The sequence below is a fragment of the Melopsittacus undulatus genome, chromosome 1 (assembly GCF_012275295.1).
Source record: "Melopsittacus undulatus isolate bMelUnd1 chromosome 1, bMelUnd1.mat.Z, whole genome shotgun sequence".
NCBI lineage: Eukaryota > Metazoa > Chordata > Aves > Psittaciformes > Psittaculidae > Melopsittacus > Melopsittacus undulatus.
Genome location: NC_047527.1, coordinates 130,186,517 through 130,212,652, shown reverse-complemented (window position 1 = coordinate 130,212,652; position 26,136 = coordinate 130,186,517). Strand labels below are relative to the sequence as shown.

Genomic DNA, 26,136 nt, shown 5'->3' with positions numbered 1-26,136 from the left:
TATTATTCTTGTTAGGCTTCAGTGAGATAAAAAATACTGGGTAGGCGTTATAAAATGGGATAGTGGCCCACTTCAGTGTCCACTGGGTTGTTTCAATTACTTTTATAGCCTGTGGTGTGAGCTGCTGACTAAAATACACAGTTAACAGCACAAAATGTCACTTAAAAATACCATTCACTGAAAAGCATGTTGGCTTTCTGAGAAAATGAAGGGGAAATTCTCTTGCTTCTCATCATGTGCTTTCCTTGATCACCTTTTATACCCAAGTCTTGTTTCAAAAACATAGTTCTAAATAATTTGTAATTAATTTACATTTAATTCTTTTTTATATCCATAATAATGTTGCCAATGTCTTCCAGCAAGAGCTGATATGCTTCACATTTGGCAGACAGGGCAGTACTGAAAACACTGAGAATCTCAGTCTTCTGCTTCAAAGATGCAACGAGGTCCAACTTTGGGTTGCCACTGAGATACTCCTCTGCAGCCAGCTCTGCAAACGTGTACAGCTAGTCAAAAAGTTCATCAAGATTGCCGCCCAGTAAGTTACTAACATTGCAAAGCAACAAAAATACTTGAATTCACATCTTTTGTTTGGTGGGAGTAGGTGCAAAAGCAAAGAAAGGAAACTAATTTGTCACCTTGTATTTTAATAGTGTTGTAAGCACACCTAGATAAAACAGTCCATAAATAACAATAAATACTGGCCAAAACGAGACATGGCAGAATATATGCTGCTCAAGTCTTCCCCAGAAACTTAGCCACTGTATCTGCAGGATCAACTGCAAAATCCCTGGTGGTGCAGATATCTTCTTTCTTAGCAGAGATAACCTGAGGACCATATTACAAAACTGTTTGAGCAGCAACACTGTTGTTCACCAAAGATTACATGGAAACCAAAAATAATCCATTAGAGGAAACTAGCTACAATAAGCTGCTGCCCTATGCAGTCTTCTCTGGACTATTCATTAATTTATTGGAGGTCAGGGTCTTTATTAATTAGGTTTGATAGTATATTCTTGTGCTGCTACTAAATAGTGCTGGCGTTTCTTCTATGCCTTTGAACAGAATAAAAATATATACTATACAGAGAGTTCTTTTCTCTGTAATCACTCTTATTTTAGTAACCAGGGAAATTGAGCAGTTTAAATATGTGCAACCATTCTCCTTGCCTCTCTTTCCACTTGTAGGTCTTCTGTAATATTTGAATGTACATGTTCATGGAAAATGTGTAATTTATTCCCTTCATCGACTGCATTGTTTTAATTTGCAAGGCAGTTATATACAAAAGACTGTTCTCTTCTGAAGCAGTGCCTTTGGTGAAATGAATTCTTCTAATCTGATCTAGTGTAACTCATAAATGTGATTAATTTAGTTTGCAAGTTGTATGGTATCCATATGGTTCATTTTCTGCCTTATCAATGGATAAGTTTGGTCAAATTATGTCAAGATTGGTTGGTTCTGTGTGTCTTGCTTGCACCACAGTAGCATTAATTTGCATTCCAGGAAAAGTTTTATGTCTGTTCTACATGAATAGGGATATATTCGTTACCAGACTAAAATGTTGCTTTATTTGAATCCTATCTCTATTAAGTGGAAAGCCAAAGCTATGGAGACTAAATACAGTTGTCAGTAAAGAGCAGACTGGCTTTCCCAGTGCATTGCGTCATTGTAGCCTATAGATGATGAAATAATGGATACACGAATAAGTGGGTATGTGGTTTGCTTGGGATCTTTTGTAATCAGAAAAGCAGCTTTCTAAAAGAAGACATTATCATATCTTATAAATTCTGGAAGAGTTGATAAAAGAGGAACAATTAGAGTAGAAGGGCAGTGTGCTTAGCACAGGACTCTCATCATGAGTCACAAGCTAAGAAGCCCTGCTATTTTGGTTTTGGCTAAGGCAGAGGTAGGGATCTGTGAGCAGCTCTGGCTGCTTCCTGTTCTCTGCTCCCAGATTTGGCCAGGAATCATTGTCTATGACTCTCAGCTTGTCAGGAAGGCACCAGGACTAACACCTCATGTTGAATGTTTGTGTACTTTACTGCTGAATATGAGAAGAAGATGAAGGCTTTTACATAAGTGTGTCAGTACATAAAAGGGAGATGGAGTTTTTGAAACACAGATGCATACTCTTCTGTTGATGAGCTAGCCTAAAATAGAAAACAAGTGATTTAATAAAGAAAATTAATCAGCATGTTGTTAGAAATTAACAGTTACAGAAACAGGTCAAGAAGGGTTAGAATAAGTGGAATAAAACAGCAGCCTTCTCGCTTGCCAAGCAGTGGCTGACTTGAAAAGATGTGCCTCCTCTCCACAGTTCGTTGTGTGAAATGGGCCCACCCAACAGACAGTTTATTTGAGCTGTGTTGGACACCTTTCTTGTTTCAAAACAAATTACATTTGAGAGCTGTCTGAGTTGAATGATAGAAGGAGTCTGAGCAACAATGTTATGATTAACTTTAAGACAGCTGAAGTGAGGTGAGAAATACAGTCTCAAGATAGTACAATAGTGCAATTTTTATAAAACTTGTAAGAAGTGCTGGAAAATTTCCAGACTAAGGCCTTGGCATGTGCTTTTCTTTGATAAATCCCAGTGAAAGCAGTGGATTCGTTTGTATGTAAAATTATCTTCAAAGAGGATTCTCACTCACACACACATGCACACATATGTTTATTGTGGTCTTCAAGAATCTGCAAGGGAAAGGGGAATCTTGTTTGAAAAGGACTCAATATTTCAGGATTTCAAATATCCTAATTATCTAGAAATAAGCAGGGTCTGATTGTATATAGTAAAATGTCAAAGCATAGATGTATCAAGCAAATTCTGTAGGGACCTGTATTGGAACCAGTGCTAACTGCAACTGATTTATAGGGATATATAAATTGAACATTACTCAAATTTTTAGACAATAGAAGTGATGAGGGATTGCAAATGCTGCGGAGAATAGAAAAAAAAAAGAATGATCTGAGGAGTCTAGTGGCATGTGCAAACAACAGTAGGATAAGATTTAATTTAGATAGATGCAAAGTAATTCAGCTAGGCAATGCTAATACTGAGATGAAGAAATAAATGCATGATGGTAAAGGATAGTACTGTGACAGAGGTCCTTGGGTGATAATAGATGACAAATTAAAGGCAAGGACAAAGTGTGATGCTGTTCCAAATAAATAATTTGCTATTTGTTTTTCACTTGCACAGAAGAAAGGTGTGAGAAATTAGAGCCAAACCAGTAAGTTTCTCCTTCTCTCCCCACTGTCTCACTGTATCTCCTTGGTAAGAAGGAAACAAATGGAAGAAAAGTTAAAATAAGTTGCAAGAATTCAATGAAAGATAATAACAACATGGAAAAGTAGATTGCAGGCCATGATCACAGGGAGAATTGAAGGAACTGATGATGTGCAGTTTACAGAGAAGATGTAAAAGGGGGTGAAAATATTTATAATACAGCAGAATAGAGGTCAATTATTCTGTATGGTAAAGGACAGCTGAGAGTAACTTAAACATTGAAAAGGGAAAATTACTTTTGACAGCAAAGGGAAAAAATAACCTGCCAACAACAGGGTTGATGAGACAGTAGAACATTTGCTAAAAAACTTCTGAAAGACCCCATCGCCTAGACTGCAGGTGGTCATGAGAGGACATTTAATGAGTTCATTATGTGGAAGATGATTGTATGTTAGTGCTGAGGGTTGAAATGAGACTCAGTAACCTAGGATACCTGTGCTTTCCATTTATCTATAATTCTGAGTACAAAAAATCAGAATACAACATTCATATCTTTATTCCACAGCTGTAAAGCCCAAAGAAATCTGAATTCATTCTTCGCTATTGTTATGGGTCTCAATACTGCATCTGTCAGCCGGCTGTCTCAGACCTGGGAGGTAAGATGCATCTTTGAATCTTTTAGACCCTGTCAAAACCATTTCTCACAAAGGCTGTATACTGGTGAAATACCCTTTCTGTCTAATTATTGGGGTTTTTTATGCTGAAATTAAACATGGAGTGAGTGTTAGCAGAGAAATTTCTTTGTGACCTGAAACTTCAGCTACAGAGTTATTCAAATAAAACTGTCCTTCCAGAGCTTTTAAGTAAGAACAAAGCAAGGAGATCTTACCCTCTAAAAGATGAAATAAAAATCCTAGCATTTTAAGTAGATGTCAGAACAGAAAGTCTCATAAAGGTGGCTCAAAACAAGCAATCGTGGAATAATTTAATTTTAAACCTAAACCAACCAACCAACCAAACCCCACAAAGTAGAAATAAACCCTCTTTAATTCTGCTTTATCAGCTCTTTTGCAGCTGCTCATCTTGACAGCAAAGTTAGGAAATGGGCCATGAATAAGGAGCATACTGGAGCACAGACATTATCTGCTAAAGAAGCTACTGGTGCCTACACAGAGCATGGGATATTTAGAGGAGGGTCCCACTGGTATCTGTGCTTGTATTGTGGATTTATTTTTTTTCTATCAAGTAAATTGTTGAGTGGTAGTGTCTGCAATCTTACTATATCTGCTGATGAACTGAAAATTAGGGAAGGAGCAATTTAGTGTGATGGGGTGAAGCCCTATCCCTCCCCCACATCCCCAACACCACAAGTGGGCAGTACTCAAAAAATACTAATCTGTAATACAAAGTGACAGAGAATGGCTGTGATCTCTTGCCTTGGAGATTTGTGAACACCAGCAGCTGAAGGCAAATGGCTATCAGAGACTTACAAACCTGCTGACCACTGTCCAGGCAAAGCCTTCCCCCTTAGCTGAAATCATGCCTATGGAAATATTGCTGTGTAAGTCAGTGGCTTTGGCACATGGAGAAGCAAGGGCAGTGACTGCTTCTGCAGGGACGATTTTCCAGGGACTTAGATAGGCAAAGAGGAGCAAACTTTACATAACAGGTGAAGCAAAAATGTTAGAGAAAATACACACCTGAGGACGATACAGAAACCCCTTGTCTTTCCTATTTCTAAAATGCCTCTCTAGGGGACATGCCATTGCCTACTCTTATGGGTTGCCTTCATTCCATTTTTCTGGGCTTTGGTAGGAGAGTGGAATTTTTTAAGTAATGTCTCAAAGGCACCTCGTGGCAATGGCGTAGATCTGTCCCGCAAAGAAACATGTAGAACTCTGCTGTGTGATGAGACCTCTGAAGATCATGCGCTGCTGGTGGAGTTCTCTCAGGAAGAGTGGAATATACTGCTTGTCAGAACAAGGAGTGCATATGCATACGTATTGTTTTAAATATGCCATGGTTCTGTGTGTAAAATAGTTATGAAGACATATGCATTAAAAAAAAAAAAAAAAAACCAAAACCCCACAACTTTATTGCACTGGAAATTTCAAAAGCAGAAGGTTATTTGCATTAGTAATGTGACTTCTAGGAAGTAGAGCAATATTTATAAATTAATTATAATTAACTTACACTTGTAAATGAAACAATCTAAATTTAAGCAACCATTTAGACGGTAAACTACATTGGCTCTGCACCTGAATTCTTAAAACAAGTAGTATCCTCCCAAACTCCCTCTTCTGCCTTTTCTTTTTCTGTGATATTATGCAGTGTTCTAATGAGCCTAACTTTCCCTGATTGAAGATGTTAAAAATGTGCAATTGCAATTCCATGTTCTGTTATTTTAGCATTTTAATCGTACAGCACATCCATTTAATCTTTATTGTTCTAAATCTCTTTTCTCTTAGGGTCACTGTGGCTGTCAGAGTCTAAGTACAGACAAGATAGGATTTGTAGTAAGAGGGGTATCTTTTACTAGACTAACTAGTATGGTTGGAAAAAAATAGGCTTGAAGGGTCTACACACCCTACTTCAAATCTGAAATAATAGCAGCAAAATTCAAGTTGGAGAAGAACAGTTGCTTTGAGTACAGTGAGGTGAATCCATTAAAACATCTTAGAGATAAAGGAAGCGGATGCTTGTAGAGTAGAGCAGGTGTTAGCATGTAAGGCAAGAAGATAGTCTGTGTCTGAGCTCTCTTGGAAGGTGTTTTGTGCACCTCCCTGTAGGATTAGGATGAGAAATCGAAGATGAATTAATTGTTTGTTAAGAAATTACCTCTCTCTGGCACGAGCATGTGCCAGCACTAGCACCGGTCAGCACTGGGGATGGTGTAACAAACAGCACCAAGCATGATGGCTATTAATTTCTAGAACCCTTGTTTTAAGGAAAGACTGATAACAATATTTTTAACCTGGATGTAATCACAGTATCTGAATTCTCAGCCTGTGTTACTGCTTCTGTCTTGATACGGATATTAAGGTAAACACAGCAGACATAGAAGCTAAGGAAGAAAATTAAAACAGCTGATAACAAGCAGTTTCCATGAGAGAAGGATGCAGATCCCTGAGATGAGGCTCTAGGCTCCACAGCCTCACTGGCATTGAACATAACATAGTCTGTAATTAGGGCTCTTGGAGCTGAGGAGTGGAGGTTAACTGCCTGTTGGTACTTTAAGCAGGCACTTAACCACGGCAATCTCATGGCATAAAAATACATCAGCATTTTTCTGCCTAAATCAACTTTCCTTTTTTTCCTCTCTGTTTTCCCCACTTCAGAAAATTCCTGGGAAGTTCAAGAAACTTTTCACTGAGCTTGAAAGTTTGACAGTAAGTACAGTGTTGAGAGCAGAACAGCATTGCTTGCATTTACCTGTCTTCCTTCTGCCTAATTTATTTGGAGGCTGCCTGTTGTTGTCTGGAGCTGGAGCTTGTCATGTCAGATCTGTGATTTGCTGAAGGCCACGCAGCTCTCTCAACACACAAAAAGAAAGCAGCTGTATTCCTGACAGCTGGAAGAAAGGCAGGGAGGTGAATGTAGTGTTGGTTCCCCAGCATCAATTTGGATGCTGTTCTTTTACTCTGGTGGTTAATCGGCCTTTATCTGAAGCAACATGCTGCGGATCAGGAGAAAAGGAGAACAGCTGATGTTGGAAAAAAAAATCAAAATCCAAGGCCATTGTCAGCATTATCAAAGCTGAATAAACAAGTGTTTCCTCTGGCTGTCATGAAGGCGGATGCCTGGTGAGATCGCTGCCTGGTGCGGAGAACACAAGACCTAGCCTTCCAATGGCTGTCCATGCTTCTGTACTGAAGAGTCTTTTATAAATTAATGTGTTTTCAAGATTGTGTATGAGCTTGTGCACAAAAATGTTTGTTTATATGGGAAATGGAGATGCCTTTTTGAATTACTTACACAACACCACTGAAACATATGCTCTTACTTTCTTTTGAAATCTCTAATATGCTCCACTGATCTGAGATCAGTTTTTGTTGGGATTTTCTTGTTCAGTGATGTTTGTTGTTGGCTTTGTCTTTTTTCAAAGACAAAATTGATCAGTAATACTTTCAGAGATATATTTTGTGCTAGGTAGTAAGCACAAGAGATTTTGCTAACAGGAATTTGTGGGGAAATTACAGAGCAGTGCAAGTGGAATCTATTCTGCAGCTTACTCCTATTTCAGCGCTGCTTCATCTAGAAGAATGCAATTGTTTTTGTTCCTTTCACTGTTTACATTTCCTGTTCAGTTTAGTAAGTCACCTATCTAGTCACTTTATCTACCTTGTTTCTAAAGAAACCTTTTGTATCTAAATTATGTTCAGATCATAAGCCCTTAATGGATTTAGAATTGCTCTTTTTATAGCATATTGATTTTACTCTCTATTACCCTAATGGTTTTGCAGGACCCTTCTTTGAATCACAAAGCTTACAGAGATGCATTCAAGAAAATGAAATCACCAAAAATCCCCTTCATGCCCTTACTTCTGAAAGGTAATGTTAAAACTTGGCTGCTCTTATTCATTGTGGTTAATTAAAATAAGTGCAAGGTAATCTTTCCTGCAGGTGGCCTTATGATAACCATGTGGCATATGTAGTGGTGTCTACAAGGTAGCACATGGTCTGGATAATAAACGTCTGCTTTTTACTAATACAGGGGGAAGATGGCAATTTTCACACAGGTTTTCAGTATCTTCCTGCCAGTTGTGGATAGAGCAGTGTGCCATTGCTTTGGCCACATGCTCTTCAGTGGAGAAGTGAGACCTTGCAACCCTTGAATGCCCAGCTGTGCTGGCTGCACCCATGGAAGCAGCCTCAGTCATGCTGCTGTTCTGTGATGCTTGTTCTGCCTGGACAGGGTGAACCTACCCTCTGTCACCCTGAAGGCAGAACCTGCCCTGTCTTTCTGCTGAGAACAAGGGTGTTTCAAGTCTTTTATAGTTCTGAAAGAGACAAAATCTTACAATTTAAAAAAATATTTTTACAAAATCATTAAAATAAAACACAGCGATGTGCCTAATGCAGTGAGCTGGGCAGCTGGTTAAATGGTAGGCATTTCAAATATTCTGTTGTCTTGGAATCATAAATTATGAATTGATTGTCTTTGAACATGGCAAATCTATTTGATTATTCCTGTATTCCAAAAATGTTCTCTTTAGGCTGTTTATTCCAAACTGCTGCTGCTGCTGCTATGAGTTTTAAATGTTTGAAGGCAGCTCTCCAGATCGGTCGGTGACAGCTCAGGAGCCATCAGGCATTTCCCCTCTTTGCACATATCAAAGGAGTTTGCATTAATTCAGATGGATACAATTATCAAGGCTTCAAAATCAATATTTTCTTTGTGTTCTCGAGTATGTCTTGCCTGCAAACAAAAGGCAGCAAACATAAACAAGTAACTTGTAGCAATGACGTTTGCACAGCAGTACAATATAGTGTATAAAAACATGCACGTGAGCAGCATTTATGTCTCTTAAAATGTATTGGAAATAACAAGGAGACTTCGCAAATTAATACAATAATTTTCCTCAGTACTGTCCTGGGTTTAGCAGTAGCAATCATTTTTTCTTCTTAGTAGCTGGTGCAGCGCTGTGTTTTTCTCAACCCATGGGACTAAAATTCTTTTGATCCTCCTCCCCATCCCTCTGGGAGCAGGGTGGGGTGGAAGGGGGGGAGTGAGCAAATGGCCTGCATGGGTCTGAGTTACTGACTGCACTTAAACCACGACAGTTCTTTTTGTTGCCCAACATGGGGCATGAAGGGTTGAGATAAGAACAGTTCAGTAACTAAGGTATAACACAAACCACTACTGCTACCACTAGTAATAATAATGATAAGGGAAATAACACAGGAAGAGAATACAACTGCTCACCACCTGGTGATACCCAGCCCAACTGATACCTTGCCCGACCCAGCAGAGAACTAGCCCTTCCAGGTAACTCTCAGTTTACATCCTGGGCATGATGTGCTGTGGTATGGAATACCTCTTTGGCTAGTTTGGATCAGGTGTCCTGTCTCTGCTTCCTCCCGGCTTCCCCTCCTCCCTGGCAGAGCATGAGGCTCAGAAAGTCCTTGATCAGACTAAACATTTGAGCAACAACTAAGAACATTGGTGTTATCAGCACTGTTCCCAGGCTGCAAGTCAAAAACACAGCACTGCACCAGCTACTAAGAAAGAGAAAAAATGACTGCTACTGCTGAACCCAGGACAAGTACAGTGATCCATAAGGAGATATTGCCAAGTTTGGTAGTTCCCAAAGTATCACATAGTACCTAGGACTTTATTCCATGTCAAGCACATTTGTATTAACATTATTAACATTATTTCCAAGACCAATAAAATAAGCATGGGTAGCAGAGAAATCATTAGTAACTCAACAAATCACTGCATTTCAACACAAAACAAACAAAAGTAGCTTCAAGAAAAAAACTGAAAATCATGAATAACCTTTCTTTGATTATGAAAAATAACCTTAGAGTTTTCTTTCAAAGTTAATTAAATTTAAATGCAGAGCTCTCTCTCAGCTTTGGAAAATCAGGCAGATTTTTCAAATGTGTAATAAAGTACTGTGATGTACTCTTATAACCAAGCTCAGATGCTCCGCTGCTCTGCTGAATTTATCTAGACTGTCAGTTGTGGCCGCAAAGCAAATTTCTGTTCCTTCCACCCTCAGAGATACACACATTGTTGTTACTGACTTAAAAAGCTCTCTGGAAATTTCTGCTTCCTGTGTAAGTTTTTTGTTGGAAGAGATGGATAGTTTTTAACTGCAGTGATACAGAGACAAGTAATGTATGTGTCCTGAATCTGTGTCCTTTCTCTGTCCCTTTCCCTGTCTGCCTCAAAGCAGAGGAGGTGTAGAGGGCCCCACTTCCTCCTTTTGCCCTGCTTAGTGCTTGCTCCCCTTGCTCAGAAGTTGGAGCTGGGCTTGGGGTGCCTTGAGGCAGACCCCAGCCCATCTGCCCTGAGGGCACAGGAACTCTCCATCACCTTTCACAGAGCTCTGCCTTATGAGTCCAAGCTCCCGGTTTCCACCAGCATATGAAGCCATTAACATTTCCATTCTGAAGGGTTACAAAATGCCTCTCAGATCCAGAGTGAGTCTTTGAATCAGAAGGAAATAAGTCAGGTTGGCCATTATGGGGAAGAATGAAGGTGGTTGGGGGGTTACAAACCAAACCCCAGCATTAGCTGCAGGGGTGCTCTAAAGTCCCATGAAACTAGGAAGACCAAGTGGGCATCAGAGGGAGACCTAGAGATGAGGTTGGCACCTCTGATGAGAAGGAGGTGTTTCACATGTACTGTGTACCATTTACCTGCTGGCAGACACAACTGTGACTTTTAAGAAGCAAAGGTATTACAGTACTGCTCTCTCCTCCTGGTACTCCTGGAGATTTGCACATCCAGGAGAGAGCTGACAGGGACATGACAGGCGATGCTTGTAGTATGGAGTAGTACTTGAATATTGATACTCCTAGTATCCAGGTATTTTCAGTAACCAGGAGGATGCATTACTGGAGTCAAAGCAGCTTCAGTCACCATGGGGAGTCTATCCATGTCCTTGGTACTTCATGTCCAAGATAGGTCTCACTTTGTGTCCTAAGTGGAGAAAATGACCTCAAGCTACTGTTTTAATTATAATCTTGATTTAGCAACATTTGTTTTGTTTTGCCTGTTATTCCTTCACCTCCCTGTGCACCCCAGTTCATTACACTGTGTTCATTTCCCTTCCAGGAGCCAAACATAAGCCTTTTCCTCTCACTGACCTTTTTGTTGCCTTTGCAAAATCTCTCCTACAACACTATGAAAAAGCATTTCTTCCCTAGCCATAAAGCTTATTTCAAAGCTTTGAACTTCAGTTCAGTGGCTTGTGTTTAACCTCCCCAGCTGGCTGCTGCTGTAGCCCTTTGTCTCTGGGGACGACTTCAGAATCATTGTGTCTCACAGAGAGAGATGAAGGGGTGTCAGAGTCTTCTCCAGCATCTGGTACCTATGTCCCCACAGAGCTCTGGGCTCAGGGACTGTCCGGTCCCAGCTGGGGCTACACGTACATAGTGTTATCTAAGAATCTCTTCATGTCATCATTATACCAGGCTTTTTTGTTGCTGTTTATTAATTTTATTTCTTTGTATAACAAAGCCATGAAAAATAATTATTTTTCCTTTTTTTTTTCAGATGTAACATTCATCCATGAAGGAAATAAAACTTTTCTGGATAACCTTGTTAACTTTGAGAAGCTGGTAAGCAAATTTTGTACTTCCTGTTTTTCAAAGAGATTCATGTTCCTTTTTCCTTTTCCCTTCCTTATCTTGTAAGACTAAAAAGGCTTTGTTATGGATGAATCAGGGATACAAAAGAACAATCAGGATATAACAGCCAGCACTGTTTCCCTGTCCTTTTCCTCTGCTCTTCTCACTTCTCACTCCTTTCTCCCCTACTTTCGTGTAATTGGCTAAGCCAGTAATGGCCAGCATCACTGCCACATACTACAGCCATTTCTTTTCCCCCGTGTTGTCTACTTCTTTTCACCACCTCATAGACTATTTCTCTTCAGTTGAGTTCTCCTGTTTTAGCTTTCCTTGAATTGGGTTTCCCTTTTTTTCCCCCTCAAGGCACTGAAGAAAAGGTTTTTCTAGTTTAATCACTTGCTACTGGTACGGTAATTCCAGGGATCTTAAATTAAAATAAAATTGTTGATCTGGGTTAGTTGATGAAGAAAATAATGCCTAAAATATGGATTAAACTGACTGCAAATGCCATTATACTAACTTTATGTAGAAGGCGCTTACTGACATTGTATCTTTAACCACATCTACTCTAGACATCAGATGACACCTACTCTGGCGTATTACAGATAGAGGTTTGATTTCTTTAGCTTTCATATTTTATTTCTTTGTTGATAACATTTTCATAGCACTGAAATCCACAGTTTGTATATCTGAACAGTGGAGGAGTAGAGAAACTTTGAATATTTTTTTTGGTTGGCCTGGAGTATTTGAAAAGAAATGTTCTTCCCAATTGCTCTATATGTGCCACGGGACTGTTAGTCCAGATGGCTATGCCTCGTGAATCATTCCCAACTATTTTCTCCATGTGCTTACACTTGTTTGAGAATGAACATGCAAACATGGGCTTATTCACAAATCAGATGCTGAACTTATTTTCACATCCTGTCATACTATATGTTGTTTTTCAACTTGCAAACAGATGTAGACTTTGACTTTTGAACCTGAGCTTTTTTTTGTGTCTTCTTTTTTATTTCTGTACCTTTTCTTGTTGCAGAGTTACCAAGAACAAGCATTTGCATTTAATGGAAGGTTTTCTGGTCCCAAGTCCATTAACTGTACGACCTTTAAGTGTCTGCATAAAATGCATTAGCATATTCTTCTTCATTGTCTCTTGGAAGTACGTCCAATTAACGTGTAAATTAAACTAGCCCTTAATACACAGTAATTGTTACTAAAATCCCCCCACTGACCCATATATTTATTTAGTGAATATGTAGGATCTGATTCTTATTCCACTCTTAGTCAGACCTTGCTCATTTGTTTGTTGTTTAATCATTTATGTGTTTAATGTATGCTGGGCTTGCTGGCTAAGATTTCCCATCCTTTCTGTCACCACTGTGTTTCCAGAGGCAGTGGCAGCTTTGCAAATTGACTTCAGTGAGCCAGGATTTCACCTTTTCCATGCAAATAGATAATGGGCATTTTAAATGGCAGAGGGGAGAGTCTGAGGTGATGATGCTGGCATTAGGGTTGTTCAGATTGACACTTCCTCTATTTTATTAGTCAGATCATACCCTCAGGAGCATGCTGTTTCATAGAGCCCCGAATACATATGAATGCAGGCAATAGTACAAGCTTATGAAGCAGGGATTTAGGAGAGATTTAAATATGAGTGTAGTGGAAACTCAGGCAGTACATGTATTAAGCTGGTTCATTTGGATGCTAAGTCATTTAGTCAATGGACGTTAACTTATTAACAAGATGCATGACACATGGTCATTATAAGGGCTTTGTAGCAAGGAAGAATGTCTTCCTCAGTGTTCCGTCCTGGGTGATGAGCACTTTCTGGCCTCTGCTGAGAAAAATTAGGATTGATACTGGCTCCTGCTTGTTTTGAATCGAGCCACTGAAACTCACCTGCAAATTTGCTGTTGCAGAAAAAGAGGAAAAGAATTATTCTACCATAGCAGGTTACTGCTTAGGGGAAGAAAGGTACTGTCATAAATGCATATAATTTCTACTTACAAATTCCAAAGCAAAGATGGTTTTTTGTGTCTCTATTTGGATCAGTATTTGCAAATATTTAATTTCTCATTAAACTTCTCACCCGAAGGACACACTTTTAGTCTGAACCATTGTTTTTTTTCCACCTGTATCAGCTAGTTTAGTACAAGATATTCTCTCTCCCTCCAGTTCCTGCTTTTTTTTTATAGTCTTAGACCATCTTGGCCTCAGCAATCCTACGTGACTGAACTTGGTTTGACATGAGATATTTGCAGTGAAGAGAAAGTTAATTCAAAATATAAAGAAGGGAATTTGCAAATAGAAGAAAGTGAAAAAATCATTTGTTTTAGGAATATTGCCTAATTTTAACTAAAGTTTAAGGGATTGCAGTGGTTTATTTAACTCTGTATTGGGTAAACTCTAGTCTAGATAGTGTTAGATCAATATACAGTAGCATACCCACTTCCTCAACTAAATCTGAAGGAATAAATGAAAATATGGTATTACACTGTTGCATTTCAAGGTATTTCCAGTATATTTACTGAGCTGATTCACTAAAATGTGGCTTCTTCAGGTTTTTAATCCAGTCAGCCATCACCCATATCCTAGCAATGACATGTTTTAGCCACACTCCAGCCAACTTGAATACAGGTCAGTGGCCATTAGCAGCTTAGATAACACCTTCTTACCTAGGGCCTTCAGCTCTAAGGACTGGGGGTTCACAAGCCCCATCCCCCAAAATATCTGTGCAACTCCCAAGCCTGAGTTTTTGTTTTCCTCAGTTAAAGGAGTGCTAATGATCCCAGGTAGCTGGTAGGCTGAAAGGCCTCAAGAAATGTGTGTTACTCATCACACTAAAGGTATGCAAGCACCTGCTCAAACAGTCAGAAAGTGTAATTTGTTTTGCAGTTGGAATTGGCTGATTTTCAGTATTACAGTTGGATCCCAGAGAGTTGAAAACACACAGAGAGAAATGCCTAATTAGGCTACTAAAGCCAAGGGATTTGGAGTTCTGCTTTAAGAGTGTTACACAAAAAGATTCTTCCATTGCCAGAGCATCACCTTCAGGTGATGTATCCTCATGCTCACTACAATGGAGAAACAGCAAAGAATGACTGTGTGCAATACTGGGATCTCTCTTACTTCTAAAAGCCAAATGCAAAGCATAGCAGAAGCTCTGATATGGTTTAGCTCTCCTAATACAGTATTGATCATGAAATCTAGATCTCACAGAACTTTATTATAATCAGTGCAAGTACATCAGCACAAAAGATTGCAGGATATCATGGCATGTGAAGCACAACGGGTAACAAAAATTATTTTGATTGACTGATTAAAGTAATATGAATTTTCTGGTAAACGTGATAAGTTTTTCTGTGGAGGAGTCTTGTAAGCCACTTCCAGGGTGTTGAGAGGGCTGTTTTGTGTCATTCTGGTCTTAAACATATTCTGCTCAAGATATTTAATCCTTTCCTCCTTTGATTATTTTTGAGAGAGTTATGAAAAGAGCATCAGCTGTTTACATGAGCTATTAAATCATTCCTGCTAACTGAAAACTGCTTAAATTACTAGATTTCATGAAGAGTTGCCACAGAAAACAGTCAAATAAAGAAAAAAAAGTAATGCCTTATGAATTTTATGAGCGACATTTAGTGAAAATTAGTACACTGCAATGATTTACAGTGAGCAATTCCAGTTCACGTAAGTTTAAGACCTGAGCCTAAACAGGAAACCAAACTTAAACCTTTTATTTTCTCTGCTTAATCTATGCAAACATTCAGTATCTGTGTTAGCACCAGCTTTTTTTAACATAGTATACGTACAGAATAGTCTTATGTGATACATGCCTGTAGAGGTGTCAGGGTACTTGCTCTGCAGTATTTAGGCTATGGGCTGGGGAACTTTTTGTGTTGGTTATCATACTGCAGAAAACTGCCTGATCGTGCAAGACATTATACAAATATGCTGCTGCAGGCTTTCATTTTAGTAAAAGTCACAGGAACAAAAATAGGCAATTGTTTGCTTGGCAGTTTTTCATTACCACTTTCTATGGGCTCTTAGGGAGTTGTTTTCATATAATCTGTGTGATATCAGTAAGGATCTTCTAAACCCTGTTTCATCATATGTTGGTGGCTTGGCTTATTATCACTAAGACAAAGAGCAAAGTCTCTTTCCTGCTGTCTTCATTTTCTACCTTACTACTGGGGCTTTTTCTCCTGTACAGTGTAGGCAAGGAGATTTTTTTCCAGGTTTTTCTAGTGCCAAAATCCATGTCAGATTTTTGCACTGATGTTTTATATCTTGTCTTTGCAGCACATGATTGCAGATACTGTTCGGTCATTGAGACATTGCAGAAACAACCAGCTTGGTGAGTAGGCAAAATTTGCTACTTAGTTTGCCTTTGTACAGCCTTGAAGTTTTGTGGGTTTTTTTTCTCTGCTTTCTTTCCGCTTGCTCAGGTTTACTACAGCAGGAAAATGTGGTCAACAATTATTGAACAAGTTGGCAAGAGGGGGCATCATTGTTGTAAGGTCCGCATAGCAGAAACCACAGTTGGATGGAGTTTTCCTTTACAAAATATTTGTAGAAACAGCTTCCAAAATCTTTACAAATTGTTTTCCTGCAAAAATTATCAACTTTTCAAAATACCATGTTAAGATCTGTGACAACTGCTCTTAATCACGAAGGCCTGTGGTGTATGCTTTGTTTTTCACTTTTCCAATTATAACTGAGTTACCTCAGTCCCCTGCTAGGCTGCTTTGGTAATGGATTCACAGCTGTCTTGGCTTCCAGTAGCTAAAAGATGGTATTTGTCACCACAGCTTTTCATTTGGCTTTCCACAGAGAGCAACTGTTTGCTTAGTTTGGGTTCTCAAGGACATTTCACAAAATGGTAGAAGTCTTGAAGATACCAAGATCTTGTGAGTTTCATCAAAGTTGCTGACTAGGTAGAAAAGAGGGAGTCATGTTAGTACCTCTGCTAATAGAGCTCTGCCTGCTTTAGACAGTGGAGGAGCTACATTTTTAGGAATGGCCACAAGTGCATCAGCTGCACAAAAGGTTCCTTTTTTTTCTGTGTTTCCACCTCATAAACCACCAGAGAATCCAGCCCTAAGGGACCATGCCAGAAGACCCCAGCCCACTTTGTTCTGCTGCTTACAGAAGAGAAACCTTGTTTTTCTCCTCAGTATTTCTTATTCTCTATGGAGAGGTTAAACACAGGAAAGGGGAAAACACAACACTGCTTTAGGAATTGGTTAGTTTTTGAGCTAAACCCACTAAACGTGTAATTTATTGAGGCCACTAAAGCTTCTTTTCCAAAGAGAAGTTCAGAACTGTGCTGTAACCTTGGGGGGAAATAAAAAGGGTTTGAATTGCTTCTTTTTTTGAGCTGAATTTTCAGCAGTTCTCAACATGGATTCCCACAAAAAGAATAATGGTAATAATACTTTTGTGTATGAATTCATGTACCTTGGAGAATGACAGGCATTGTTAAGAGCTTTGCTGAATATTTATTCAGAATTACCATATGTCTGTACAGTCTATTTTTCAAACAAAGGCTGCCCAGTATTATGGTTCTTGTGTTATTTTGAGATACATATGTGTCGTGGTTTAAACCAAATCCCCCAACTCCCGGAGAGTTAGGAAGGAGAATCCAAAGACTGTAGCCCCCACGGATTGAGATAAGAACGGTTTAATTGCTAAGGCATAACACAAAACCCCTACTGCCATTTACTACTACAAATAATAATGATACAGCAAACAGCAAGTGAAAAGAATACAACACCCCACCAGCCACCGACCCATAAACTCACTCCACCCTGCCTGGCCGAGCACCGCGTGCTCCCTCCTCCATTTTCCTCTAGCTCTCCCCCTCTTGCACCAGCTGTCGATGCTGACGGGTTGGTTGGCTTCCACCACGTTCGTGATCTGTAGGTCTGGATACATCTCCTGGCAGTACTGCAGGATCTCTTCCTTTCTTCCAAAGCAGCTCTTGGTCCCAGAAGGGTCAGGCTCCCATTTCCGAGTCTGGATGTTCACGTGCCTATTGAGCTTCCCACAGAACACGGCAACCTGAGGCTCTGCCACCGCGAAGCCTGCCCCAGCATTGGCTGCGAGCACCTCGATGTACCCGGCGAGCGTGGCCGCGGGGCCGGCAAGCCCCAGCAGGAGCAGGAACGGGAAGTGCAGCGCGGAGCCCATCGCCGCCGGCCACCTCCACCGCCGCCGCCCAAGCGCTACTGCGGCCGCAGCGCCCCCTCGGAGGGAGCCGCCTCGCGAGGCCGGGCAGGGTGGAGTGAGTTATGGGTCGGTGGCTGGTGGGGTGTTGTATTGTTTTCGCTTGTTATTGGCTGTATCATTATTATTGTGTTATGCCTTAGCTATTAAACCGTTCTTATCTCAATCCGTGAGGGCTACGTTCCTTGGATTCTCCTTCCTAACTCTCCAGGAGTTGGGGACTTGGTTTAAACCACGACATTTTTGGCGCCCAACGTGGGGCCTGAGGGATTGAGATAAGAACAGATCTGAGCGGATTTATGGTCTCTTGTCACAATGCTGATTTATTGGCTCTTACAGGTTTTTCTCTGGATCTCGCTGTTTCGGGATTTTGCCGGGTACTTTGTGTATGGATTGGATGTGTTTGAGGCTTGGGCTAAAGCTTTTGTTTCACTGTACTTTGTGTCGGAGGCTTGTAATACGGTGGGGCTCCGGCAGCAGGGGGGGATGGACGTGGCCATGGACTTGGACTTGTACCAGGTCGTCCCGCTGCTCTTCGCCGTCCTTGTCCTTATCCTCGTCGTCGTCTGTGTGAGGCTGCGTGAAGCCAGGAAGGAGCGGCCCCGGGAGCTGCCGGCAGCTGAGGCTGCCAGGGAGAGCGGCACGGGGAGCCAAACGGCTGTGGCAGAGCAGCGGGAGCAGGCGGGGGAGGAGCGGAGCAGGGCGGTAGCTGAGCAGCAGGATCAGGCAGTGGGGGAGGTGAGTCCCGCGGCCGTTCCCGACCCTCCGATGGCCGAGAGTGTCCCCCGGAAGTCGCCCGCCGACCCCCAGCAGGATACAGGAGACCACGCAGCACTTCCCAGCAAGGCAGAGAAGGAAGATCCGGACTCAGGAGAAGAGAAGCTGGTGGTGGGAGAACTGGCAAGCAGGGCAGCTACATCAGCCCCAGTAACAAGTGCAGCAGCAGCACCTGAGAGTTCTGACGGTTATGAATGGCTTTTGGGTGCCTTTGGGACCTGCCTGCTGATTGTGATAGGGATCAGCATGGTGGCACACACACAGAGTGTGTTCTATCCACAATCATTTTGTCTGATCCCAAAAGTTAAGCAGAGTCAGGTTTGGGTCTTGTCTAGGGTTAGACAAGGATATAGGAGCACCAGGAGACTGTCCCCAAGGCTGGACAGTCATGAGTGGCAGGGCATGTGGGAGAGTATGGCCAGGTATCTGATCCACTGGGCCCCTCCAGTGATTGGAAGCATTGGAGGTGGAAGGCAGCTGTATGGAGTCCCCAGCAGCAAGCTGTAGAACTGCTGAAGGGGACAGTGAATGATTTTGAGCCTGGTGGGCCCAGATACTTCAGGCCATCAGTCCAGAGATGCAACATAGAGATGTCTCATGATCGAGGGGTGGACTTAAGAGTGATGGTGTATTGAAAATGTGGGATCTGGGCATGACGTGAATGGTATGGAATAAGGGGTGGATAATGTCATGGTTTGAGCATGTTTTTGAGGGTGTTTTTGTTCAAGGTTTTTTCCAGCCAGGTGGAGGAGGGGAGTCCGGGAAGAAGGAGAGACAGGACACCTGACCAATGAGGTATTCCATACCATAGCACGTGATGCCCAGGATGCATACTGGGAAGGAGAAAGCTGGAGGGGGAGCTCTAGAGGAAAATGGAGGAGGGAGCACGCGGTGCTCGGCCGGGCAGGGTGGAGTGAGTTATGGGTCGGTGGCTGGTGGGGTGTTGTATTGTTTTCGCTTGTTATTGGCTGTATCATTATTATTGTGTTATGCCTTAGCTATTAAACCGTTCTTATCTCAATCCGTGAGGGCTACATTCCTTGGATTCTCCTTCCTAACTCTCCAGGAGTTGGGGGACTTGGTTTAAACCACGACAATATGTATAAGAGAGGGAAAGGGAGAAGGACGTACCTTTTGTTTTTATTGTGTGAAACAAGATAGTGAAGGAAATAGTGACTAATTCAAACAATGCCTCTGTAAGTTAGAATGTCTCTTATTTGGTGTCATAAAATGTAGCATTGGTTCCTTTTAATGATGTGAATTTTTTTTTCCAGCTTCTCTGCAAATCTTTCATCCCATTTTTGCCTTTTTTTTCCCCATTGGTTTTGTAAGTGTTGCAGCATAAATCTAAGGTTAATACCTAAGGTTTACCTATCTGATAGTTTGAAGTACCCGGTTGTTGTTTTACTTTACCACAGACTTGATTTATTGTAAAGCTGGCATTTAAAAAGCAGCTTATACAGACATCCCTCTAGGCACTTTTTTTTCTTAAATTCATTTAGGCATAAAATGAATTCACTGAACATTTATTGAGACTTAACGGACAGTTGCCTTTTCTAGTGGGCTTATTTTGCCCTCAGGAATGTGAATCTTTCTACTGCATCAATTTCCAGACTGGTCTAAAAACATCAGATGTCTCACTGTAGGAAAGAATTCAAACAAAACTAAGCAAGGAATATTATTATTGTTTGTGGACTGTATCATGTGTATTAAGCTTAAGAAACTGGCTTGGTTCCAAGCAAGACTGAAATGCCTTTTTAACAGAAATAACACTTTTATACACTAAATCCTGAAAACAAATAATAGCATTTCCAAAAACAGGCAAAGCAGCCTGAGAAAATAATATAATTCAAACTTTTGTTATTTCAGGTGTTAATGAGAAATATAAATGTTTTTCAGTACATTCAGCACAGCTGCTGGGATTCTGTTCCCTCAAAACAAAAAGGTCATCTCTGTATCCTAACACAAATTCATCGTGTCCTGTTCTCTCCTACATTTCTCAAGTTAGATAGCTGCCCAGAAATAACTCTTAAAAATAGCTGGCCAGGAGCCCCATTAGCAGCTGCACACGGAACTGGCCGTATCGACATCCCACATTACCCCTGCATCATCATACAGCTGTCATCAGAAACAAAAGGGATGGTCAGTTTCTGGAAAGCTTCTTGTGTAGCTGGAGAGTATGGAGAAAAGGATGATAATATAAAAAAGGAGAGAGAGGAAGTGTGGGAATTAAGCTGATTGGTTTGGGAAATTTTGAGGGGTTTTCTTCTTTAATTTAGGATAATATTGTTTAAAATTGCTTGAGGACATGGACTAGGATGGAGCTCTCCAACTTTCACTTGTTTGTCAGCAGTCAGCAATGTTTTTTGGCAAACACTGCCTTGTCTGCCTTTCTTGGTGGGTCTGGTGGCCATGGTTTTAGCTTTTCCTTTTGCACTTCTGCTGGTCACCAGAGGGTTTCACAGCCAGCAAGTTCCCACAAGCCAATGTCAGGCATAAAGCTTATAACAGAAGACATCTGCTATTCCAGCCACCTTTCAATTTGCCTGTTACACAGCTAATTCCTCTTTCCGTGTAAACTCCCATGAAATGACAGCATGACTCTCATCTCTGTTACTATACCAGAAATCAAAAGCAGAATAGATCAAAAGGTGGGGGCCTGTCAGGGCAGCTTTGAACAGTTTTCATATCTGTCTGCTCCACTGTCACCTTTCAGCTGCTCTAAAGGAAGTTATCCAAGGCCTGCTGTCTTGTGTACTTGTGCTAAGGTTGTTTAAAAGTTACAGGCTGGGCCACCCACCCCTGCTCAATGTCCTGTTGTGCTGCTAGAGCAGCACAAAGAAAACTTTTAACCACCCTTACAGAAGATGGGAGGAGTAAATCTTCCACTTGGGAAGAGTCAGCTTCTTGAAGTCCACTTGTCCCTGCTTTGTGCACACTGGCTGCCCAGCATTGCTGCTTTCTTTCTTTCTTCTCCCCTTCTCTGTATCTAGCTGTTTCCTCAGGAACTGCACTTAAAACAGCAGGTACCTTGGATTACTGGCTGTGTTTCTTGTGACCGTCTAGCACCAGACAGGTTGGCACACCAGGGATTTTGTAATGCACAGGACAGAGAAGCAGGCAAGGCATGGCTTTCTGATCCATCCACTTTCTCCTGTCTTGCAGGCAATGAAGTTCCTTCAAAAGAGCATCACGAGCTGAAGCCATACGTCCATTACCTGCATGTCATTGACAACCAGCAAGCTCTGTTTGAGCTTTCTCACAGGATAGAGCCGAGAGTGTGAGCGTACACAGCTTCATACAACCTTGTAACTCCAGCACTTTGAATTAAGTGAATGTTTATGCCAAGCATGTTGCTTCCCTATGTAAGAACAGTTTACTGAGTTTTATCAGTAGCTCATACAACATGTGCAGGAAAATCAGGTAAGAGCCAGCAAAGGAGCTGCTCACAGAGTTGCAGAGTGAGATTGGTGCCATCCCCACTGGTCAGTAGCACCAGAGGGAGTGGAGCAGCATCCTTTGAGCTCACAAGCTTGGTTTGTGTGAAAATATTGTTTGGTCCAGTGTAACTTTCAATGTAGATTCTGCCAGTATTAGAATGAAAGGAATGGTCGTGTTGCAGCAGCAAAACATTTCAGCAAGCAACATGCCACAAGGGGATTGATTGTCAGTTCACCACAGTATGTACTTCACTAATTCAAGGCTGCCAAAGTATTGTTGACAAAAATACTGGGCAATCCGTGCAGCTCCCCAGAGTCCACTGGAACATCTTATTTGAGATAAGTGCTGACAACCAAGACTGAGAATATAGAAAGACAGCACACCAGATGAAACTCAAGAGTGCGTTGTGAAAGTCAGCAATAAACAACAGTTAGCACTGTTATGGCCCATTAAGAATCTGCTTTATAAAACACACTGAAAGAGCCAATCCACTTTTGTTGCAATTTATGGACACAATTGTTTGTACACTGAAAACGTGTTATTTTCTTCCTTTTCAGTTATCTGAGATTTAGCACCAGCTCCTGCAGTTAATCTTTTGTAAATTATGATAGCAGGAGCTTTGTTTTCTGCTTGGATTACAGCCTCCTTGGTGCCTACTCAGAGGCAATGCCTAGATTCACCTACATTCCTAATTCACCTCCTGGAAATACTACTTCAGCAGGTAAAACTTCACCTAACTTGCACATGCTTCTAGTATTTAAAGAACTAAAGGGTACACCTTACAGGGTACCAGTGTAATTACCTGCATATAGACTGGGCTCTCAGTTCAGAGTCCTTTTATTGCTTCCACCCCTCTCACACCCCTCCCCACGCCAACTCTCATGTAGGTAAAAGTACTACTTCTGGGCATGTACTGAGACAGCATTTCTAAAGTCTTGTCTACAGCTGACCTACATCTAAGCACCACCATCACCGATCACCATAGCTCTGGTTTTCAGTGCTCAGAAGTTGCCCTGAAATAATCTAGTGAATGCCACAGGCAACGTGGCAGTCTGGCGTGCATTTGTACACTGACTTACGACAACAGTCCCTTTGCAGAGCAGGGAGAGTACATTGCACTGTTTGCCCATCTCTGTTGTATGTTTTCCACATGAGGAAGGCTTTCAAGAAAATGCTCCTTTACTGAAATGTGGGAATACTGAAGCAGCATGCTCTTCATAATTGTGTTATCTCTGGTTTAAAGGGATTAAAAGAGAAACAGCTTTAACAAGTAGTCTCTGGGAATCTGTAGAATGCATTTGGTTTTCCCGTCTGTGAAATACTGTGTAGATCTATTGTAAAGGAAACAGATGTTTCAGAAATGTATTTGCTTGTACTTTGTTACTATCAAATACTATATGATTTTTTTTTGAAAAAAAATCTTTTTACTCAGTAAAAAGAAAAAAATAAACTCTTGCTGGCCATGGAGTAAAAATTTCCTATGTTTTTCTGTGGATGTGACTGCACATATTGTAAATAACTCTTTTGTGCAAACAGACCAAAACTGTTCAGATGAGGATACTAGCTGCGGTGGGCTCCTTTTTACAGTGTAAGAACACGAACCAGATGCAATTTGCTGCTTGTGTTATTGCAGTTCTTCTGGCTACAGCACTCGAGGAATTCCCACCCTAGCTGCATTACCTGGATGGTTTGCTTGTTCTTGAGCTTCCCCTTGTGAAATCCTTTTTTTTTTTTACTGTGGCATTATTTTTTGGAGCCTGTATGTAGACTAGCCTGCATGCTTCAGCTCATGTGGTGTAACACTGTAGTCCTCGAGTTGTTCTTCATCTAGTTGAAGATGTCCCTGCACATTGCAGGGGGGTTGGACTAGATGAGCTTTGAGATCATCCTTCCAACCTGAACTACCCTATGACTCTATGATTCTCTTGAAATGTGTAGGAGAGGGAGCATAGGAAGGCATTCAGGGTGAGAGAGTGGGGCTGTTTCTCAGTTCACTGCATTTGGCTTTGTGATGGTTTTGGTAGTTACCACTGGTAAACCAGCAGCAGTGCCAGAGAAGAATGAAAGACATGAAAGGAGGGAAAAAAAGAAAGAGAAAACTGAAGGAAGAAAAATTACTTTGTGCTCTGGCTTTGATTTGAAAATGTGCTAGAGACCCCTTGAAGGCACCTCATTGCCAGTTTGGATTAAGTGGTTTAAGTAATGGTATGGTAATGGTTTAAGTAGGTGGATGGATTGTTGTACCAGTAGTCTTTCAGCCAGCTGAGGTTCTGGCTACCTGTATTGCTGCAACTTTTATACTAAATCAGGTGTTTCAACACTGCTGGCATAAAGCCAGTTTGAAGGCACATAGCCAGCATTAAGCTCACTATGTGTGTTGTGGCTACTTAGACTACTGTTTAAAACTTTACAAACTAGTTTTCGTAGGGGCCTGTATAATTCCAATATTAATTTCTGGTCTGAGGGGCTAACGTGGGTGCATCAGTTTTACATTGAAAATATGGACCTCATAATTGCTACCATGAAGGAAAGGCAAATAGCCCAAATCTGTAGCTATGTCTAATAGGAAAAAAAAAAGCCCATTGTTTAACAGGTGGAGAATTGCAGAGCTGGGCTGCAGACTGGCAAGCAGTTTGAAGGTGTTGTAGTTGGGGGGAAGACCAAAAGTAAGCCCTGTGAAAGGGAAGGAGGACATTATACAGCCTCTGCCAGGGTTCAGCACTAGTGATATTACACGATTTTCTTTCAAACCTTCAATAATGCAATTAGCTTACATAGGATAAAATCCATTAATCTTGTAAATTCAGTTTATTGCAGTCACACCTGTGGTTAAATACTCTGCATATTTTATTTAGTAGCTAGGAGGAGTAATTAGAACAACAGAAAAAGCTTGGTCACTTTATACCTCTTTGATGTGGGATTTTTTGCATCAAATTTAGATGTTTTGATGACATAGCTTTTTGATTCCAGCCCCATCATGGATAGCAATAAATTGCATTTTCATGACAGTGGCAAAAAAGAAAAGGTGTTAGCAGAAATAAGACATGCTGCTATAAAATTACAGAAAGATGTATATACAAACATTTATCAGAGTAATATTTGTTTGCATAGCCTATATATTATCATCTTATACACTGTTAAATATTGGGACGAAGGCAATGAGCTGAGGTAAGAACACCTGTTTGTTTGTTCTGACTGCCATAAGGCTGTCAGCTTGCATTAGAAGTAATAAAATAGAAAACCCCAGATTAAGGTATTTACCTAACTTCTCAGGGACTACAGCTAGGAGTTATCCACCATTATGAGACGTGGTATGTATGAAATAATCTGATTTACCAGGATCAATGTTGCCAATGTTTTCCTTTTCATATTTCATGCTTGTCTGCCTCTGTACATATTATTGTGTTGTGCATTTATGAGAGCTAGTAAGCAATAATTTATATGTCAAAATGGCCAAGCAATACAAGGTTAAAACTTGTAGAAGCAACTGTTACATTTATCTTGCATTTTCCAGTGTTTTTTAATATTGCTTTTCAAAATATAAAAACTACCTTAATGAAATCTGGGCTCTGTGCCTTCATGTCTATCCCATGTACTAGTTGTTCCTACTGTCTTTATTGTTCCTAACTGGAATATTTTACTTCCAGTCATTCAGTTCTGTGAACCCTTGCTGCACTTACAAGGTGGGTGTAAACTCATGTGAAGGTTTAGGAGCCTGACCCCATTCAGAGCTGTCATATATCTCCACTTGCTGGTACCAATGTTTCAGAAGCAGGGATGATGTTAATGGGGTCTCAGCTGTGCCCTATCATCACAACACAGTGTCCTGGGTTCAGCAGTAGCAGTCATTTTTTCTCCTTCTTGGTAGCTGGTGCAGTGCTGTGTTTTGACTTTTGGGCTGGGAACGATTGCTGATAGCACCAATGTTTTGAGTTACTGCTCAAATGTTTGATTTGTCTGAGGCCTTTTCTGAGCTCATGCTCTGCCAGGGAAGGAGAGAGGCCGAGAGGAGGGCAAAGACAGGACACCTGACCCAGGCTAGCCAAAGAGATATTCCATACCATAGCATGTTATACCCAGGAGGTAACCGGGAGTTACCCGGAAGGGCTAGTGCTCTGGGGGGTTGGAGGAGGTATCAGTCGGTGCTCAGTCAGGCAGGGTGAGTT

General features: G+C 41.1%; 1 protein-coding gene across 3 annotated transcripts in view; it reads left to right on the top strand.

Annotated features, from left to right (window-relative positions):
* Positions 1 to 25,531, top strand: part of RAPGEF5 (Rap guanine nucleotide exchange factor 5) — a 95,688-nt gene extending 70,157 nt beyond the window's left edge. For all 3 annotated transcript variants that reach the window (XM_034065544.1, XM_031052521.2, XM_031052522.2), the window contains 7 exons: positions 360 to 538; positions 3,792 to 3,882; positions 6,565 to 6,615; positions 7,690 to 7,777; positions 11,457 to 11,521; positions 15,827 to 15,881; positions 21,695 to 25,531. In XM_034065544.1, the coding sequence (XP_033921435.1) occupies positions 360 to 538; positions 3,792 to 3,882; positions 6,565 to 6,615; positions 7,690 to 7,777; positions 11,457 to 11,521; positions 15,827 to 15,881; positions 21,695 to 21,813 (648 nt within the window). In that variant the 3' untranslated portion in view covers positions 21,814 to 25,531. The remainder of the gene's footprint in view (positions 1 to 359; positions 539 to 3,791; positions 3,883 to 6,564; positions 6,616 to 7,689; positions 7,778 to 11,456; positions 11,522 to 15,826; positions 15,882 to 21,694) is intronic.
* Positions 25,532 to 26,136: the final 605 nt, after the last annotated feature.